At 33.2% G+C, this 20,591-nt stretch overlaps 1 protein-coding gene across 10 annotated transcripts in view; it reads right to left on the bottom strand.

The window, feature by feature from the left end:
- The window catches only part of LOC118189241 (kinesin-like protein KIF11), a 191,298-nt gene that overhangs the window by 122,276 nt on the left and 48,431 nt on the right, over positions 1–20,591 (bottom strand). For all 10 annotated transcript variants that reach the window (XR_015038916.1, XM_035359821.2, XM_085809126.1 and 7 more), the window contains 2 exons: positions 7,383–7,446; positions 7,105–7,294 (listed from right to left, as the gene is read on the bottom strand). Coding sequence is in view for 9 of the 10 variants with exons in the window: in XM_035359821.2 (XP_035215712.1) it covers positions 7,105–7,294; positions 7,383–7,446 (254 nt within the window). In the remaining variant the exon portion in view is untranslated. The remainder of the gene's footprint in view (positions 1–7,104; positions 7,295–7,382; positions 7,447–20,591) is intronic.

The following is a 20,591-nucleotide window of genomic DNA, read 5'->3' as shown; positions in this document are numbered from 1 at the left end:
CAGCAGATAACTACAGAAGAACAAGTTACTAACATAATAACTAGACCAATGTTTGCACCAAGACTGCTGATGCTTTGTGATAAAATGAAACATGAGGCTTTCAAGGCATGTGTGTTATTATGTATAATTTAATTTTAAGGTTCTGGTTACAGTATCTTTGCTACTGTTCCGAATTAACTTGCTCACAGTTCACAATGTTATAAAGTTCCAAAGATAACTTATTTTTCCCAATTCCAATTGTAACTATTTTTTTTTTCACCGTTCATTTTCGATTCAGTACTAAAACCACTTCTTTGTTGCTCTCTCCAAACTGTAACATGCCTGGAATGACTACATAAAACAAGACTTGACAGTAAAAAGAATTCAGATTAGTCTGTAATACCCCAATCACAATCCTTGCACTACTGCAGCCTAATGCATTTTGCTGCTTGAGTTAATGGGACACAAATCATGGGTGTCTTTGCATACAAACATCTTTTATGCACCTTGTCACTCCCAGTATATCTATATAGTCAAGTTTTATAGCTGCAGGAGACTGTTTTCAAGCTAGTTATCTGCATTCGTATACATCATTTTGATTTGTATTTTGTGTCCTCGATACATCATTTCAAGATTCTTGGCATACTTGTCCATGCTGTTTCCATTCTCCCAATTGCACAACATTTCTCACAATCCATTAAATACCTTCTCAGTGACATGCTTCGCTTTCCCTAACAGAAGATTTCATCCAAGACTTGTACAGTCTTTGAAATTAAAATTTGAAGAACTACACCTTGAACTCCTTTTCCCACGTGCCAAAAGAATAGGAGCCAATAGTTTGGATATTCCTATGTAGCAAAGTTGTATCTCATTCAACTATGTGACAACACTGATCTTGAATTACCAACCATCTTTCATTGGACTCCACTTACTTAACATAACGCACCTCTTTAGAGTTATTCATTTAATTTTTTCCACTAGTGCATAATGTCCTACAGTACAATCTGAAGACACGAATATTGTTCATGAGAAACATATATTTCTTGCATATTCCACATACAGACTGAACTGTCTTTGGTTGAGTTTATGAAACACTTAAGAGATCCAATCACTAGCTACCAGCCCACTGCTTGAATATTTTTCTTCGCTTTCAAGCTTTGCTTTAAGTATAACAAACTGAGACTAAAAAATTAACTCAGATTATGCACCATTACAGAAAATCAACATACATATTTTTTGAAGTCTTAAAATCTTCAGAAGGCTAAGATGGCCCAGTGATAAGCACTCAAATTTAAGAAAAAAGTGGCGTCTAGAGCTCTTTTCATTTCTGTTGTTTTATTTCCTCTTAAACATGTATTTGTAATTTGCAGTTTTAAATGAATAACAAAAAATGAATTTTAGATATTCTGATACTTTCTTGTTACAGCATATTTCTACTACACAGCCAACACTTTTATTTTGAAGCCAACACTTTTATTTTTATTGTGAAGTAAATCACCTTTTTTACTTACTTTCGCCCATTCTGAAGATCAGTACATTACTATAGTTGTCAAGCCATAGTGACAAGAAACCTCTACAACTCTTAAATCTATGGTTGCAACACCACTTTGTAAGACAATATCTGCCAGTACTATACATTGAAGATTTTAAATGAAGGGACTAGACACTTGAGTAACAAATATATGTGTTTCACTAAGCATCGAATCCAGAGAGGCAAGATTAAAGAGGTTTTGTAAGCATCTCAACTGGACTGTCTCAGATTGCTGCAACATCCTGTTCAAGTACGAAACCAAATTTCTCCTGGAATCAGATGACACATGTGTAAGGGCCTAGAGAGATCTAAGTACAATGAAATCAAGCCCCGAACATCATACATTTAGAGGTAGCAACATCATGGTAAGAGCTGCAATTTTTGTAGAATACTGCACTTAACTGCACATCTTTAGACAATTATGCAACAGCTGCACAGCAACAGGATGAAGTCTTGCACCCCATTGAGAGACTACATTGCAACAACTGATCTCAATTTCCTCTATATTGATAATGTTTCCATCATCTCAATGTGATTAATGAATACTTAGAAAGTAAGGGCATTTCTTGTATGGAATAGCCAGCATATTCCTATTCCCATGATTATAATTCCATTGAAAATCTTTGGGATGTTTTCAGACTTGCTGTCTCTGCATATTTACCTTCTCTAGCCAGTGTCAGACAGTTGGAAACTGCTCTAATTGAGGAATGGCCTTTGCAAGCATCTGTGATGGTATCTATCACCTGACTGCAAGCATAGGCAATCATTGTGAAGTTTGTATGAAGGTCCAGGATGGTCATGTACTTCAGTAATGCAAGGTTTGTTTGTTTCTAGCTTTAAACATCAATTTATTAATGATCCAAATGTGATATGATATAATTTATGAAAATTAAATATTGTTATCACTTTTGTACATAACGTTTCTTTTTGTTCATGCATAAACACATCTGTTACCTTCCTGTGCAATGAGGTGTTAATTAAAGCATTACTTTTTCATTTTGGTGGGTTATACTGTTGCATGTTTTACTTTTGGAAGCCAGTATATTTTTTGAGCAGTCTGTGATTCATTTCAACATAGTGTACTTTTGTTGCCAGGTATGATTAGTGGTGGAAAAGCTGGATGCATATGAGGGGCTCCTGCTGCTATCCTTCACAATTAATCTAAATAGCTAGCAGTTTCCTTCAGAAAAGCCTCCACAATGATGATGATATACCCACTCACATAGTTTTCATACAGGGTACATCATTAATTCATGCAAACTTCTAAAATTCATAATAAAAGAAATAACGATAGGGAAAACTTTTGGTTTGCACGAATATGACCAGAGGAAAGTTCGGCAGATTTTTTTTTTACATGCATAAAAAAATATTTCACACATAACCAAAAAAGGGCATGTGCATGTCACATCCGAAATGTTTTATGCAAACCAGTTAAACACAAAAGACAATGAAACAGATCACAATAACATGACACTGTGCATTTATTTTAAAGTATACGTTCAACATAACCACCAGCACAAGATATTTGGCAAGTGAGGTATGTCACTACTTTTATTATAGCTGAGTGTATCATGGCAGCACTGATGTCACCGACGGTCCATCAAATGGTATCTTTCAGTTCCTTCAGTGGTTGGGAAGCCTCAGTACACACAAGACTAAGTATCTCGAAAACCAAAATTCTGCAGGGTTGATCTGGTGATCATGCATGGCCACTTAAACTTACAACCTCAACTCAGTCTTCAGTGAAAATTCCAACAGGAGAGTCTTGACTTCATGTGTAACATGGGGGCGGGGCACCATACTGCATGAAGATAATGACATTTAACATATGTCTTTCCTGCAATGCAGGCATGGTCACACAAAAGTGTAACATACCGTTCTTCAGCGACTGTACAGGTTTTTCAGTCAGCTATAGGACAATGCTCTTTCAAAAAGAAAAGGGCCTAGAATGAAACCACAACAAGCAGTCATTTGAGGAGACAGCAGTAGCTTGGTCAAGTAGTCATGAGGGTTTGACATCACCCAAATGCAACTGTTTCGTGTATTGACGTAACCACACAATAAAACATGGGCTTCATCTGTTCACATGATGTTCAAAAATCATAGTAAGTCACATTTCATTTGTGCCAGAGCCCATGTAGCAATGTTTTGTACTGTCCCACTATAAATTTCAAATTTGGCCATATATATCAGTGATGTAGGGATATTGAATTCATATGATATGTAGTTTGTATTTTATACATACTTTCATCAAATTTTACTAACTTAATGTTGTTTAGCCACTAATAATTATTGTTAGTTTTGTTTTTAGGAAGTGGCAACAAACAATTTGCAGAATTGGCAAAAATATGTGCGTGTAGTAAGCAGACTTATTTAAAAGACTGCTTTGTTATTTAGATGAGTGATTTTAAGACAGAAACTTATTTTCAGCAATAATGAATACTGTTTATTAAGTCTCTAGAGTTTGTGATACGCTGGTAGTGTAATAGTTTATTTTGCTGCATAAATGAACAAGGGGTGAATGCAGCAGCTCAATAGATTTAAAAGTTTCTTCCATTTCATGCTGTTATCGTTCAAGTGCTTCACAACAGAAAATTGTTGTCTGCACTTTATGCATTTTAAATTGATGTATGATCAAATTTTAAAATTACAGAATTAAAATACATAAAGACATAAGATTGTAATATTTCAAAGAAAAACCAGTATAAGAACTGTAATAGAAAACTATACATTTTAATATATTTCATCCTCAATTTATACATATTTTAATACATAATACTTCACAAATACATTTTAATTACTTTTAAATATTTATTTTCAAGCTTTGAAAACTTTTACCTGTTAAATATGCTTTAATAAAACACATTTTTCTTAATATAATCAAGTGATCTATACATAAAATAAAACTATTTAATGAGAAGAGGTCGCATAAAAATTATTTATTTTAATTAGACATGCCATAACCCCCCTTTACATTTATTTTGGAGACACAGAATTAAGGTTCCTCCGAACTCAAACAGAATTCAGACCCCAAATTGACGCCAACAGTAAAATTTAATCGTTCACATAATTCTTTTATAAAACCATCTTTCCTCTGATATTCACTTTCTAAATCCTTCATGAAGCTTCTTCCAGCTGATCACCAAAACACCTTCAGTAGCTTCGTTCGTGAAACACAAATTTGACATGCTTATATCTGCAGCCATGATCCGACTTTGACGTAATTTTCTACTTCAGCCCATACGTAATATCACAGTGAAATGGCAGAACTGTATGGCAGTGTCCTTCAGTTATAGAATCAAATTTAAAAGTTTTAGCTTTAAAGCTCCCTTTTTAGCTTACTGTTTTAGTGAGAGTGGGAGAACTGTATGGATCTGTCCTTCGATTATAGAATCAAATGTAAAAGTTTTAGCTTTGGGAGCACTTTTTTTCACTAAATCCAGCAACTCCACTTTTTGCAAATTCGGACAAAAAGGAATGTTTTTTATCAGCCACTGTACTAAACATTCCTTTTTGGGAGAAAGCACTGGGAGCTTTATTAAGCTAAACTGAATGATAAGGTGCTTTATCAACGATTATCATGGCATTCAGTGGTATGTTCGGAATGAGCTTTTCGTTTGCCCATTTTTCAAATATAGAAGAATTCATTTGTCTGCAATAATAGCCAGTGCTAGAGTTCCCTTTATATATTAATCTAGTATTGGGAATGAAAACCATCTGACTACCAGCACATAAAATTATTATGTAACGAGGCATTCCCTGTTTCTAAAATTCCACCGATTTCATTTCATTACCAGCATTTTCTAAACGTTAAACTGATATCCACCCACACTTTGTGTATGCAGTTCCTCTGTAACATTTAATGTTTCACAAATATAGTGTTCTTAAGAAAACATCAGATCTTTGTAGTAAAATGCTTCTTTTATTTAAGTTTTCTTCCAGTTGAAACCAATTTTTCAGAGAATCTTTCTCAGGATTTTGCTTTGCCAAGGAAAACTGATTGTTTAATACAGGAAGCAGTTTGGCTATAGTTGGTACTTTCTTTTCTTTGACAAAAAAGTTTTGAAATGCTTGTCTCGGAACATCCAAATCAAAATTATCCAAACCTGTACTTATAACAGTTTTTCTCTTTTTGTTCTTTTTTTTAGTCAAAGAGAATTTAACATTTCTTTATACTTTAAGATTCTTTACCAACTCTGTTTATGTTGTCAATACAAACGCTAGTGATACTACTCGCTTTACATGTTGGCTGTGGAACTGGGTTGGTGAGACTTCATAACTGTGATTTTTCATCATAAACTTTAATCACATTATGCACCAATTGCTTAAAACTGCTGCAGATAGGCTTATTTCTGGAGCTCCCTGAAACACTATAATTCACAGTAAAAATTAAAATCGGAAAGCAATGCTCAACAGTTCTAGAAAAAACACTAAATGACTGCTCTGACTAAAATCTGATGAGAGGGAAAAATACCTGTGCTTTTCACCTACACCCTATTAATTAAAATGAACCCTCTTGGGACTCAGCTAAACTGCTCTCGCTAGTGTGGTTAAACAGTATTTCATCAGCATCTGCCGGTAATAATTGGTGAAGTGCCTGTATTTTGTATAAATACAGTTTCAAGATTCCATACAGAATACACTGAACTGGTGATTCTGGAATCCCCGTTATTCTCCCAGCTTCACAAGCACTGCTACTTTCTGCTGATGTCTTGGCTGCCAATTCTTTCATGGTACTTTGTACAACATGGACGTAGTCTGCACTCAAGGATGGTCTGCCACTTCATGGACAATCGTCAAAACTCCTTTTTTCCTCAACTAAATTTAATACCACAACAAATGAAATAGGGCTTTTTTGCACCTTCAGCCCTTTTTCCATGCAAAACTTTTGCAATGCAATACTTATAGATTCACCATTCTTGGAGGAAAGTTTAACCACTAAGAATCGGTCTGGTAATGATAGCCTGCTGCCCACATTAAACAACGGATCTATTTCCAGCCAAGGCTGCCCTCATTCAGTTACTTTTGGAATATATATATATATATATATATATATATATATATATGTACATGGAAAACATCCAATATCCCTCAATATTCTAGCAAACTGAAATTTTGTTAGCATTACTTCTTTTAGTATGAATTTTTGAAGTTGGCACGAATTTATGATGCACCCTATATATACTCTTTGTCTAGCAATTGCTACCTAATATCAGTAAATCATGTTCATTGTACATTGTCTGAAGCCGATTTTGTTCTCCCTAAATAAAAAAGTAACTTTTAAGAAAATATATAATTGTATGAGAAGCATGATTAAGTCTAAAAATAAGATTATGCTTAGAAATTAAAAATTTGAAAGTAACTCATGCCTTAAAATCCTTTAACAGTAGCAGCTTCCATACTTCCTGCATATATGTGTTTTACTGTTGCAAAATGTGCTATTATTTTTAATTTACGAGGCCAATACATTTCCAAAATTCCATATTTTATACAAATTTTGTTTTGATTTAATGATTCCCGTAATCACGTGCAAGTTTAATAAGTCAAGATTAACAACTATCTCAAATATTATTTAAAATAACTGAAAATTTTACCTTTATTGAATCCCTAATTATCAGCTTTTCATTTATCTCAGGCTTGTTATGAATTTCTTTTGCATAAGATGAGCACTCCAGAAAAACTAGTTCTGTTTCAGAATCAAGTGATGGGGTGACAGTAAAAATAATTTTTGATTTTGCATTTCCTCCAAAAGAATTTTTCAGAATCTTAAACAGCTTGGTTTCTCTGATGAGAAGAAAACTATACTAAGCCAAAAATGTAATAAAAATAAAATAAAACTATTTTATATTTAAATAAAAACTGATTCCCATACCTGTTCATTGAACAAGGATATACGCCCCATTTTTCATCTTCATTCATAAAATGATTTTCATTACCTATAAAAATACAAAATAATAAGCTTGTTTAGATAGTTGGAAAAAAATATTAAATCACAACTTCTATTCATAACGAGTTTCATAATCAAAAATAGTCTACGGCAAAACTGCATTTTCCAGTGATGACTAGCCTTATATTGCTTTTGTATTAAATGAACGATTTTTAATATCCAAATTTTTACTCTTTTCTAACTTTATTTCTTACTTTTTCAATTTTTTTATATTTAATATCATATACATTTTTTGGTTAATTTATACTAATTTCTGTGAGTATTATTATAACATATTGTACTCAAAAGTCTAAATTGACAACAAAATGAGCAATTAACAAGATGCAAGTGTCTAAATGATGAATCTATGCAAAAGAGGCTGTCCGGTAACGTCCCTCTCCGTCAATTCTCCTGTCTGTGAGAGTTCAGATATCCTCGGATTATCCAATTTTAATGACGCAAGTCTTTGTCATGGTGCTGAAAATTTTTCACATCATTATCAAATAAAAAGCAGCTTTTAATATGGCAAAATCTAAGTTATACTTGAAGAAGAAAATGACAAAGTTGTTCTATTATCTAGAAAGAACTGAATCCTCGTAAAAGACTTCAAAAATTTATAAAAACCAGAATGAACCAGTCGAATCTAATATGGATTGAATACAAATTATCAGGAGGAAAGGGAAATATTTACTTCAAATTTCCACTGAGAAATTTTACGCATTATTGGTAATAAACAAATAGACTAGCATGTAAAATATACTTGCTTAACCCATCATAAAACACAACAGGATACCTTCAGCAAATGAAACTACAGTAAGAATGCAGATAATCACTTATAGCAGAATGGAATGTATCTAGGAGACTGCTACCACCACCATAGAGTAGTGGCAGTAGGAAGTATTTAGAAAGACATGTTGTTCAGGAATATTCAAGGTTTTAAACCATTTCATTGAAAATCTACCGGTACCAAGGTCAAGTGTACAGTGTGATAGTAGTTCTTGACTCAATGTGTTGCTGAGAAACAAACAATGAAAACACGAATTTTATTCTGAACATGGTGTAGCATTTTGCAGTATTTAACTATAAAAATTTTAATTATTAATTAAAGTGATAATCTTGTACCAACATTACTAATTGAAAAAAAAAATTCTATGTTCATAAAATGACTATTTTTTATGCAGATGTTCTTGACTTACTAATGCCTGAGTTCATAACTACTAATGATAGGCATACAATAAAAATGCTAATTTCTAGAAAACATGGACATAAAATCTGGTATTTTTCACGCAAAAGAAAACAAATTAATTTACCTCAAACAGATCAAAAGTGCTTATCTTCAATTCTGAAACAGACCTTCAGATTTCCACTCCAATGTAACAGTTATTTCAGGCAATGAAGTGCCTAAAATTCAATTTTATGATGAAGAATGCAGCTCCCAATACCTGAACTACCATTTTACAATTTTTTCTTGTTTATGATTTTGCCATTTAAAAACTGAATTCATCTAAAAAGCATACATCTCCAGTTACATCAGGTTAACAAAGGTTATATATATACATCTGGTTATACATGATATTCATTCAGTTGCATGTGCATTATGTTATTCATAATGAAGATTTAATAAAATACAGAAATACATTAAAATATCAGGCCAAAGACATTTCAGAATGCAGTGTTCCTACATCAAATCATACATAAATCAAAATAGAAGAGAAACAAGGTAAAATGCAAAATTAACAAAGCAAACAGTCTTGTGTTTGGCTTAGATTTAGTCAAAAACTCTATCGATTTTGAGGGCAAAGAGGTACATCTCCCTCATCATCAGACGCGAAAACAATTTGCGACAAAGGACTTGGGTGCTGGTATTTAGGCTGGCATACAGATAAAAAATTAGCTCTTCCCTGCACCTCAAGGGTTCCCAGGAGGGGCATGACAAAATTGAACCTAAGAAAGGGTCACAATATAGAAGAAAATGAGGCAACATTATCCTGTGTGGAATGCAACATCTGGTAAGTTCTGGAGGTAGTGACATCTACTGGTCAGAGAGGTGACAATTTCTGAGCTGGTGAGAGAAAACATATCGAGGGCAGGATCTTTGGCTGGAGAATCAGAAAACTTGGACAGCACGTGATGCATCTTCGAATCTTAAGTCAGGATACCAAGAAGTTTTTAAAAATTCAGGATGAATTTCCAAAAGGTACAAAATGCATTTACAGTAATAAAATACATCAGCAAATGTACAAGAAACAAAATTCCACAATAAGGCAGTGTATAAATAACTTCATATCCAGGGCAGAATAAATAAGTCCATACTGGTTGAAAATCCAACACAAGCACTGCAGTAGGTCAGAGGCAGTTAAAAATATATAGAAAATCAAAATATACTACTAACAATATAAGAATAGATGCAAAAATTTGTCCAAATACTGTACAAGTAGAAAACAGTCTATTTCAGTAGAATAGCAGGAAAAATAATTTTTGAAAATCGTCCAAGATAGAACCCTCGGCATCCACGTCTGTGGTGAAAGTCCCATGACATAACTGCTTGGCTGTACATTCTCTAATGCAGCATCATAGAAATTCATTAAGCAGCATCATAGAAATTCATTAAGTCGAGTTACTGTAGCCAAATAGTAATTTTGGATTCTAAGCTTTTGAGCTGCAAAAGGCTAATAGGAAGCTTATTCATAAGAATCTCATAATTAAGGCACCGCAAGAAATTTGCTACAGGGCGGGCAGCAGATTTGCTGAAAAATGAGGCATTCAGTTTGTTAAGGTAATCTTGAATGTATTCAATTTTTAATTCCCTGTGCAAAGAATTTTTTCTGATAAAGTATGGGGCTCCAGTAATGATGCTTAGAAATTTATTTTGAATGTCTAATGTCATTAGCTGTGGCATGGGCTTAGGTGGGAGAAGCATAGGTAAGGATGAATGATGGACGTGTAAATTTTTTTTATTTGTAAACTGAGTCTAGAGGTGCTTGAAAGGAGGGAATTTAGCTTGATCAAGATTTGTAGCACATTTCCTTTAACCTGATATGGTTTGCCCATGTGAAGGCAGAGTTTAGTGCAACACCCAGATATTTGGAAGTGTGCACCATCGGGATGTCGGTATTGAAGAGAGTGATACAGGAGGTGATGGGGTCAAATCTTTTAAATTTCCTGATGAGGAGCACATCGGATTTGGCTGGATTTATGTTAACCTTCCACTTACAACACCATTCTTCAATCACAGAGATCTTATTCTGAAACCAGGAGATGGCACAATTAGGGAGCCTAGATTTGGCTAGAATTGCTGTACCATCGGTGTAACATGTAAGAAACGTATTGTGGTCATCTTTTAGACTGAGGAAGTCATTTTAGCATAGATATAATATATATAAAATAGGTCCTAAAATACTTCCTTGTGGAATTCTCACTGAGATTACCTTGGGAGAGGAATAGGAGTTGCCGTGTTGTATGATAAAAGTCTTGTTATCCAGGAAGGACTGAGTATCAGGATCAGCTCATATGGAAGATTCATTCTAATACACTTGTAGATGAGTCCCTCATGCAGATGCGGTTAAAAGCTTTGGCCACATTTAGCATTAGGACCACGAGACTAAGCTTGCTATGCAATCAAACACCCACAAATTCACAAATCCTGGTTAACTGCTTCGTAGTTGAAAGTCCCTTACGGAAGCCATATTGGACATCACTGGTGGCATGCAAGTATTGTTGAAGTCTGTGATGGATAATTCTTTCAAGAAGTTTTGCCAATGTATAAAGGAGATGGATGGGATGATAGCTAGAAGGAGAATTCTTAGACTTGAGAGGTTTAAGAATCATGAAAATGGATGCTTGCTTCCATGAAATGGGAAAGTAGCAGTTCCATATACAGGCACTGAAAATGCTGCATGATGTAATAAAGTACTTATGAGGAAGATGCTTAAACATTTGATTGGTGAAGCCATCTTGACCTGGAGCTTCACAGGAAGGAGAGTGCTTGATAATGTCCTTAATTTCGGCAAGAGAAGTAAACTTCATGATATTTTTGGGAGACGGAGAGGAGATGATCCATTCGTTGACAAATTTCATAATTCCTTGATCAGAGGCAGGATTTGTGAGAAAAATACCTGGTCTAAATTGATCTTGGAAAAAAGCAGCAACAACATTAGCTTTTTCATCACCAGTGTAGGCAGTGGAATGCTTGCTCCTGATTGGTTAAGAGTAGGGCCTGCTTGTTTTCAGCGTATGAACGTAATGCCAAAGTTGAGTTGGTCGATCTTATTCTGCCGGAGATTTGATCAATGTTCGCTGATGAGATATTTAATTTTGTGATAAAGTTGATTGATTTTGGCTTTCACATCTGGATTCCAGGTGCAATTAAAATTTTTATTCAGCCTGTTGCATTCTTTAATAATATTCCTGATGTGCAGTGGGAGCTGACCGTGATAATGATCCGCATAACAGGTGGTAGTAGAGTTTTCAAGAAAATTGTGAAGATTGCTAGTAATGTGATTAATTGCTTCATCAATATCTTCATTAGTACTGAGACTGGAAATGTTGAGGCAAGAGGCAAAAGCGAGATTTCAGAAAAGGTTCCAATCCATGGTTTTCTTCACAGGAGTGTCACTGGAGATGCTTACTCCTAATTAGGCGATCACGCAACAAAGGTTCCAAGTTCCGCTTACGCCGTGATTAGTATGCAATTTTGCATTGTGTGTCCAGCTGTTTAGAATTAGATGCTCCATTCAGTGCTTGAAGAGGTGAAATGTTTGAAACAGGCTGGGCAGGATTGCTGTAGTGAAGCAACAGAGAGGGAGAGCCATGCTTTCCTTTATACCCAACGGGGCTAAAGCGAACGAGAAGGTAGTGCCATCTGTCAGCAAAAATAGTAATGAAAATTAAAAAATTAATAGAATTTTAAAAGGGTTAAGAAGGACTGGATTAAAGTCATTAAATAAACAAGATAAATCTTTGTGAATGTGAAAAGCTAAAAGAAAATCCAATTCACCAATTAAAGAAGCTTTCTAGATAATTTCTGTAGACTCAAAGTCAAAATTATGATTACATTTCCAACGATGATTACCTGTCCAAGAAATGTTAATTTCACCTTTTCAGACATCAGATTCATGTTCTTTGATATGAAACTTTAATGCTCTTTTAGTTGGCCAATGAATCTTAAACCACACTGACATGATAAGCTATCCATTCATCATGGATTAAAGTCAGAAATGAAATCGTTAAGAATCGAACCATGGATTTTAGTGATAGGCAAGAAAATGACTTGAAACTTGAACTTCTGGAGAACCCATAGTTTTATAGCTGACAGAAGGATGAAATAAAAGCATGGCAAACAGTGGACTGTCTTTGATGGCAAGATGAAAATTTTTTACATGTTTTATTAATAACCATGGGAGAAAATCTTCGGTCAATGGCAACTTACTGAGAAACAAACTTTAAAATCACAAAATATTTTTTTTAAAAAAAGCCATTTTTTCCTTAGCCAGGTGACATTTTTTAGCATGGAGCAGGAAACAGACGGATAAGGGTTTCAGTAATGCTGAAATCAGATTCTACATGAATATCATGGAAAGAATGGGTATTGTCAGATTGTTTCAAATGTGAACTGGATAGCAGGATCGAATTAATTTATAATGGATTAAATCTGGGATCTTCTTTATTACCATCAAAAAGCGCAAAATTGTCATGTATGTAGATAACTGCATACACATATTTATGTTCATTTGGCACTTGCTTTTAAAGGAATAAAACTTCTTTTACATATACATATATGTGCAATAGATCATTCATTTAAATGCATTTATGTACCATATCATAAATCATTTCTTAGGGTAATTTAGTGTAAAAAATGTGCTTTCCACAGTATGCATGTAACTGGGAATGTTTAAGATTTTTAAAAGTTTGCACACACTATGAAAAATCTCTTAAATACACTGATAAATGCTTAATAATGCACTTACAAAAGCAGAACACTTCAATTTACACAAGAGTATAAAGGCTACAGATTGTCCCTTATCATGCCTTCTCTATTATGTTCTCTATTGGTGCATGAACTAATGGTTTTAGTCACTTCACCACAACCATAACAGATTCCTGTCTGTCTAACCACTGATGAAGGGAAAGTTTGGGCATAAATTTGGTAATTTTTTTCCCAAAATAGAACTGTTTTGGAGTGCTCATAAAAGAGTAACATATTTCTATGCGTCAAATGCAATTACGAATATCTTTAATGCAACATATATCAGAAATTGCCAGATTGAGGGAATAAAAAGTGAAATGAACCTAGAGTGCTAAAAGAAGTCTTTCTATCCCAGACCTGGCTAAGACACCACCATAGCTCTGACCTCTCATATATTTCAAATATAAGCCAAATGATATTGAATTATTTATAATGGCATTAGCCCAATCTCTTGGTAAACTACAAGTAAGAAAATAACAACATTTTCTATTAAAATATAGTTTTTTTCCCCAAGTTCTTCCAAATATTTCACACAAATAGACACTTGCTCTTGTGAAGAAATATCTATAGTTGTGTCAGCTGTAACCGAAAAGTAATTATTTGCATTTGCCTTTTTCAATGAGTTTGACAAAAATAATTTTTATTGGAAGCATTAATGATTTCATTTTTTATTTTTGGTAAAACAGATTAAATAATTGTTGCAAGATTCTAAATGATTCTTGTATGTCATCTACAGCATCTGTTTGAAATCTGCAGTTGTTGGCGAAAGTTTCTTGTTGCATTTCGATACTAAATGTTATTAGTTTTGTAATTGCGTTTTTATTTCGTATGTATCCATAATAATGAAACATTTTTATATAAAGAAAATGTTTTGTGAATAATTTGTGATAATAAGAATGTCTAAGCCTTCTAAGTTAGAAAAAGTTTCAGTACAAAATAAAACATTCAATATACGACTATAAGAATCTTCTGTGTTGCTTCTCTTGAGACTTCAACATTTCCTTCATTCTGATGAGATTGAATACCTTCATCAATTTGCCTGGAATTATGATGACTTCTTAAATGGAAGACTATTTTTCCAACAGAAGATCACCATTTTTTATTATAGAAATAAGTTTTAACTCCTTCAATTTTCTTTACATTTATGAACAATGGCAATATCAGTCGCAAAACTATAGATTGCTTGTGGCCGAGAAGTTTACATTTTAAAGTATCAGCTGATAATAAGGAATACTTATAATATTTTTTCGCTTGGTGGTCTCATGAATGTTTTTGTTAGATTTTCTTCAATAGTGAAAAGGCTTGTTCACTAATTGTCCTAAAGTTTGGCTCTTTGATTAGCCTGCATATTCCTTGGCAATTATGCACTATTTTCAATATACTCCATCTTTTATTTGAGAATAAACTAGTTGAGGGTATTCAAATAATAATATGCATTTAATTTTTTTATTTATACTTCCATTGCCAAATGATATGAAGTCCAAGTACTTTTTAAAAAAATGAAGTTTTTATTCTTCAGTTAATTTACAGTTTACAAAATTTAATACATCATATTTCTTACCTTGGAGAGGAATTTCAATTTCACAATGGCAAGGATGAAGAAAAGATGACATGAATGCAAACAACCACCTGATATTCAAAAATGTAAAAGGAATGGCAGGAAAGAAGGCTAAGAATTGTACAGCAACAATTTCTCTTCAATATTATGTAGAATTACAGAAGCGGAAGCATTGCTGAAGCAATACGCCTGGAGCTCTAAAGGAATTTAAGTGTCTGTTTTGTAATCCTTCGTTTTCAAGGACTATTTTGGAAAATGAGATTTCATATGGGACTTGAGGCTTGAGTCAGAGGTTAGCAGCAGTGCCTTATCTGACTCTCCATAGTCCTCCAATATACTTCATATCTAGATCAATTAATTGACACACCTTATCACTTCCTTGAGTGCACTTTTAACAATTGTGAATAATAAGTACTCACATTCAACCATCTTGCATCAATATCACTAGCCTGACCATTACAATACATGTCCATCTACTGGTTAGTGAATAACAGGGCTAAACAACAAATAAGCTATCAAAATAAGTATGCATGATCTCTTCTGATGAGAGAGAAATTAGAAGATGAAGTAATATAAAAAGACTACCTTCAATTAGAAAATCAGCAAATTAATGCCCCCTTTTGTTTTCATAAATTTTTAGCATAAGGAAATTTTTAGGGGGTGCATATTGCCCTTTGTTAATTTACATATTTTACATCAAAAACATTAAATCCTATTTATTAAAGCAGGCAAATTGCAATCTTGTATTCGGCGTACATTTTGTAAAATCCCAATTGATTTCGAGGGCAAAACGGGTCCCCCTTCATCAGGAGCAAAAAATTCCGCCTTCCTGCTTCTCCTGATGAAGGGGGATCCATTTCACCCTCAAAATCGATTAGGATTTTACAGAATCTATGCCGAATACAAGGTTGTTGATTTGCCTGCTTTATTTTCCATGTTGGCATTTCTCTCTTGCATCTTGATCCTACTTATTAGTTTTAAACTGCTTAGAATTGAATTTTACCCCATTTTGATATTCTTATGCTATAAGAAGACTTCACCCTAGGGGTTCTCATCGGGTAGGGGGGAATCCGTAGCTTCAGGGGGGAAATGCATTCAACACTTTACTCATCTGTATAAGTATTTAATTATAGTTTTTTACTTTTTTCTTTTATTCAAACTTTGGTATTTATCAACATTTTCAATACTTTTTGCTGTTTAGTTTATAATACAAGTTAAAAGTAATACAAATTTAAATGAATTTATACATGTATTTTTCGAATTTTTGAAAGGAAGGTGTTGAATGATCTTTTAGCAAGAATGAAAAGGGTACATGGGTCTAAAAAAGTTGAGAATCACTGCTGTAGAATGATTAGCTCTATAATGTACAAATGCCTTGTATATTACTTAGTATGCAACAAGGAAGTTCATCCAGACTTTATGAAAATTAATAAAACCTCATTATCATAATAAGTAGCAATCATAAATTTTAAGCATTAATTTAACCATTAATCACAAACTATCAATCATAAATTTAAATACCATTAAATTTCAATGATTCCCTCATGCTCTTATTTTGCACAAACAAGAGTATATATAATTTAGAAGGCAACAAAGATAAAACTTAAAGTTGTGCAAAATGCTATGAAATTAATGCAAATATAAAAGAGAATAAACTTATTAAAATATAATAAATAACAAATGCACTTGAATTAATTATTTAAGGAGAATAAACTTAGAATATCTATAAATTGTGATAAGCTACCTAACTGAGAAAGCTTACATGCTAGGTAATTAATCCTGGAAGTAAGTGTAAAAATTATGGAAAATTAGCACATTAATGAATCAAAAACAAGTTGATAATCCTTAATCTTTTTCAAAATGCAGTATTTCTTTCTATGGCCAACCGAAAAATTCAGCATTTCAATATTCAATAGTGTATTAGCTTGCCACCAGTTGGCAGGGAAGAGAAAGGTAGCAGAGAGGGCTATTCCTTATCAGTTTCAATGCAGTGTTTAGAAAGCACAGATGCAGTGTTTAAAAAGCACAGAGCCCTAGGCACAGATGTCTTTTAGGAGACCTTCAAGCTTACTTTTTTTATAAGAAATCAGGGTTGCAAGAACAAGTCATAGGGCAATTTTAGGGCTTCAGGGGACCCCAGAGTCATCTACAATAAAAATCATTGTACCTACGGTTCTAGGCAGTAATCAGGCTCTGTTAATGGATATCTACAGAAGCATGAAAACAGCAATTTGATGCATGCTTGCAAGAATATATAATAATGGAGGGCACCTTCAAGATTAATAGGGTATTTGAGATATATTTATGAACAGTATTGCTTAATTTTCTTGTTTACCTATATTACCTTTGATCATTAAAATGTGCCTAAGTCAACATATGTATGTAGAGAGAGATGCAGTACAAAGTCAGAAATCTGGAATTGCAAATTTCTAGATTTTAGGTCACTCATTTTAATTTAGCAAGATGATTTGTTGAAATAATAAACTTATAAATGTGAAAGTAGCTTTTTTGAAATAATGAAGCAATTTATGACATTATGGGAATTAAAATTTATAAAAAAAAAGTTCGTCAATACTTCTTTTGTTTAATGGAATATTTCTTTCAATACGCATTAAACAATTTGATTTTGTATGCATGAGTGTGTGTATTTGACTTACCCAAAGGGTATATGGTTACATGTTTGATTGCATCATGTGACAACAGTATTATGGCTAGAGAAAATGAGGCAGTGCATTTGCAAAATCAAGTCTTCAAACTCAAACACAGTACATAACAATACTAGCCAGACTCATTTTTTTCACTGCTTCAAAATGCCTGTTATTTTGAATGCTTACAATCTTTGCCAATGTTCCTGCATCAGTACTATTGTGAGCCCTTTCAGGATACTTTCTGTTTCAGATGTCTGATGTTATAAAGCAGTCATTTTCACTTTCTCATGGGCAAAAATGCAGCTTCAAAATCCTGTCTGGCCATATCACAACTTCACAATCATTATGGACAATGATCAGGTGCAACCACTGCAGTTGCAACATGAGTAACAACTGAAAATGGAAACAGCCATGGTGCAATCGTAAAATGCTGTTGAATGTTCAATACCATCTAGTGCATGCATGTCAAGAAGGATAACAAGAGCCCAATAAACGAGGTCTACACCTACATGGGCCAAAAAATTAAATTTTAATGGAAATGCAGTTTTGTTTCTAAAATATAAAAGATGAAGTATAATGCTAAAATTAATGTTTTCATCCTGATACTGAATATCTTTTCTACTCTGAGATCTTGTCCTCAGCAATTACTTTTAAAACTGACCAAGATGAATGTTAATAATTCTGGATCTGACAGGAGACTCATTCCCTTTGATAAACGTAAATAACTGCTTCTTGCCCTGATAACTACTTCTCAACATCGAGGCAATGTCTTATGCAAATTTTTTAATGTTATCAAACCTAAGTGCGAAAATATTTGTAGAATTCAGGCACTCCAATTTCAATAAATTTGCCCTTCAAGTGTGAATTGCACCAGATCTTGATTGTCTCCATTTGCATATAATTAGGTATTGATTGTATATTTATGAAAGAAATTGAAGAAAAGAAATTTGTTTTCCTGATTTCTTGTTTCTGCAAACCTGGTTTCAAATTCAGTTCCAAGTTCAGTTCTTAAAACTTTTTCTATTAATTTTTGATACAATGCAGTTTTACCTAATTTTACTTGTTGCAAATTGAAAAGTGCATTGTATCTCTATTTTTCAAATGCACTTCACAAAGAAATAGCTTACATCTGAATGCTTTAACTAGACCACATATGTCTGGAATGATCTCATCTTTTCACTGCAGTTTTAAATTTAAATCAGATAAGTATTTTGTCATATTGATCATGAAGAATAAATCTTGGAAACATATTGGATCAGAAAGCGAAATTGTGTCTTGATTTTTTATTATTAAAATCTGGCATATTTCTTCTTTGAAGTCACAGAACTACTTTAGAATCTTGCAGCAAAGTAGTCAACATACCTTGCATCGTACAACAAAGTGAAATATTCATTTTTTAATTCACGTAAGAGAGCAGAGAACTGTCACAACTTTAAACCTTGATATCTTATTAAATTGATAACATTTTATAGGTGTCAACTTATTTTCCATCCTTCTTATCTCTGTACATATTTCTTGATGTAATGTATATCATGAATGTTGGATCTGTCATAAATTTCACTTTTTTTTTTCACAGTAATGCCATGAAAACATTGCTTTTCCATTCACTAAAGGAGATGCATCTACTGCTACAGAAATCAATTTTGACAGAGGTAGACTTTATCTTTGCAAAAGTTCATAAACACAAATATATTTGGCCCTGCAGTAGTGCCATGCCTTCAATAATTCTTAAAAAATGTTGAAGTCTGTGTTAGAAGCACAAAGAAATACATCTAACTATGCCCCCAATGTCCATATGGTCATTAATTTGCTGGTCTACTCAGTAACTCTTACTGCAATGGTATTTCAAGATAAAAATTTCTTGAAAAGCTTTCACACTTCCAGGGCAAACAATTTCTGGCGATTTAATTACACAAGCCTTGATGAAATCACCTTCAGTAAAAGTTTTGAGTGTTTAGCTATCAACTCCAACAAGGCAGAACTTGGATGCACTGCTACTTAATTCTTTCGTGATACTTAAACATGAACTTCTGTTTTTTTCAGTCCCAGATTGAACTGTTTCAACTTTTTGGTCTTAATTCTTTGTAATTAACACATTTTCATTTATGTTGTTCATAGTCATGTGTAATATTACATAGCTTTGGCATATTAACAGCATTATTACATCTCAGGATTATTTTACCTTTTTATTTTACAGTAAAAATACTCCAATTTCCACCTTCCATTAAATTCTGATGTTCGTCAGCAAATTTTAGTTTATTTTTTCAACCATCTGGTTTTAATAGAAACATAATTAATGCAGAGGCCTAAAACAGATAAGTGATCATTAACAGATAATAATAAGAAGATTAAGAATTTGAACTCCCCACAAATGTCACGACATGCAGCAACAAATGAGCAAAACAGTATGCAATTGTGGTGACTCATGACATGAGAGGACAGAAATGACAATTAGAATGTTACAATATGAAATGAAATTCATTTATTGTTTCTAAAAGCAAAATAATTTTATATGAAATATAACAGACACAGGTAAAACAATGAGGTTTAAATTAATTTTAATGACAGCAGCAGTAAAAATCAAAGCAACTTGGTCTGTGAAATTTTTATTGGGAGTACTTGGGATAATACATATTTTTAAAGGCTGCTAAGACATTCACAGCTATTGGTGGGGAAAATAGTGCATCAATGCAATACAATTAATAACCAGTCTTTGGAAAATGTATTAATAATATATAATTAGAAATTTTAAAAATTAATCTAGGAACTATTAAAACTTATGCTACCTAGAGTTACATTACTGGGCTACAAGTTTGACATGCATAGTCTACAGAAGTTTCACAAACTTTTTTCATGACCTGGTTGATTTAATACTTTTCCTTCATGAACCAGTAAAAAATCCTATTGGCTTACTGGTGATTTAATAATTTTTAATATTTTCCCATTATTTTGAAAGAAGTAAAAATATAAAAAATATAAATGTT

Source organism: Stegodyphus dumicola, chromosome X2, assembly GCF_044657685.1.
Source record: "Stegodyphus dumicola isolate Sdum_Otavi_A_Nest chromosome X2, ASM4465768v1".
NCBI lineage: Eukaryota > Metazoa > Arthropoda > Arachnida > Araneae > Eresidae > Stegodyphus > Stegodyphus dumicola.
Note: the sequence above shows the minus strand (reverse complement) of the source record. Positions and strands in the feature narration are given on the sequence as shown.